Source organism: Meleagris gallopavo, unplaced genomic scaffold, assembly GCF_000146605.3.
Source record: "Meleagris gallopavo isolate NT-WF06-2002-E0010 breed Aviagen turkey brand Nicholas breeding stock unplaced genomic scaffold, Turkey_5.1 ChrUn_random_7180001946428, whole genome shotgun sequence".
NCBI classification, from domain to species: domain Eukaryota; kingdom Metazoa; phylum Chordata; class Aves; order Galliformes; family Phasianidae; genus Meleagris; species Meleagris gallopavo.
The window spans coordinates 1-688 of record NW_011208255.1 but is presented as its reverse complement, the minus strand read 5'-3'; the positions used below and the strand labels follow the sequence as shown (position 1 = coordinate 688).

Here is a 688-nt window from a genome sequence, read left to right as displayed (position 1 = left end):
GAAACACCCGGAGCCCTTGTGGACGTGCGAGGCGCTCGGGGCTCCGGAGGGATGGAGGGCGGGAGGGGGTGGGCAGAGCAGCTGTGGGGGCAGCGGGGCCGGGGAGGGGCGGGGGATCTGGCGGGGGGCGTCTGTGAGCCCTGACCGTGTCTTCTGCTCGCAGCGTTGTTCCAGTTCTCTGCTTCATCTGAGTGCCATTTCCTGAACGGCACCGAGCGGGTGAGGCTTGTGCAGAGGTACATCTACAACCGGCAGCAGTTCACGCACTTCGACAGCGACGTGGGGAAATTCGTGGCCGATACACCGCTGGGAGAGCCGTCTGCTGAGTACTTGAACAGCAACACCGAGTTTATCGAGTACCTACGGGGTGCAGTGGACACGGCCTGCCGGCACAACTACGGGGTCATTGAGTCCTTCACGGTGCAGAGGAGCGGTGAGTGCCGCGGGGCACAGCGCGGACGGCCGGGCACGCGCCGCGCTGTGGCGGTCGGTCCGCAGCGCTCCCCCCGTGCCCCGCAGTGGAGCCCAAGGTGCGGGTCTCGGCGCTGCAGTCGGGCTCCCTGCCCGAAACGGACCGCCTGGCGTGCTACGTGACGGGCTTCTACCCGCCGGAGATCGAGGTGAAGTGGTTCCTGAACGGGCGCGAGGAGACGGAGCGCGTGGTGTCCACGGACGTGATGCAGAACGG

General features: G+C 67.3%; 1 protein-coding gene across 1 annotated transcript; it reads left to right on the top strand.

The window, feature by feature from the left end:
• Positions 1 to 150: 150 nt before the first annotated feature.
• LOC104916784 (class II histocompatibility antigen, B-L beta chain) lies at positions 151 to 683 on the top strand (the record flags this gene model as incomplete). Its single annotated transcript, XM_010727790.2, has 2 exons — positions 151 to 433; positions 520 to 683. Coding segments are annotated over 2 exons (447 nt in total), but the record flags the coding sequence as incomplete, so codon positions are not given.
• Positions 684 to 688: the final 5 nt, after the last annotated feature.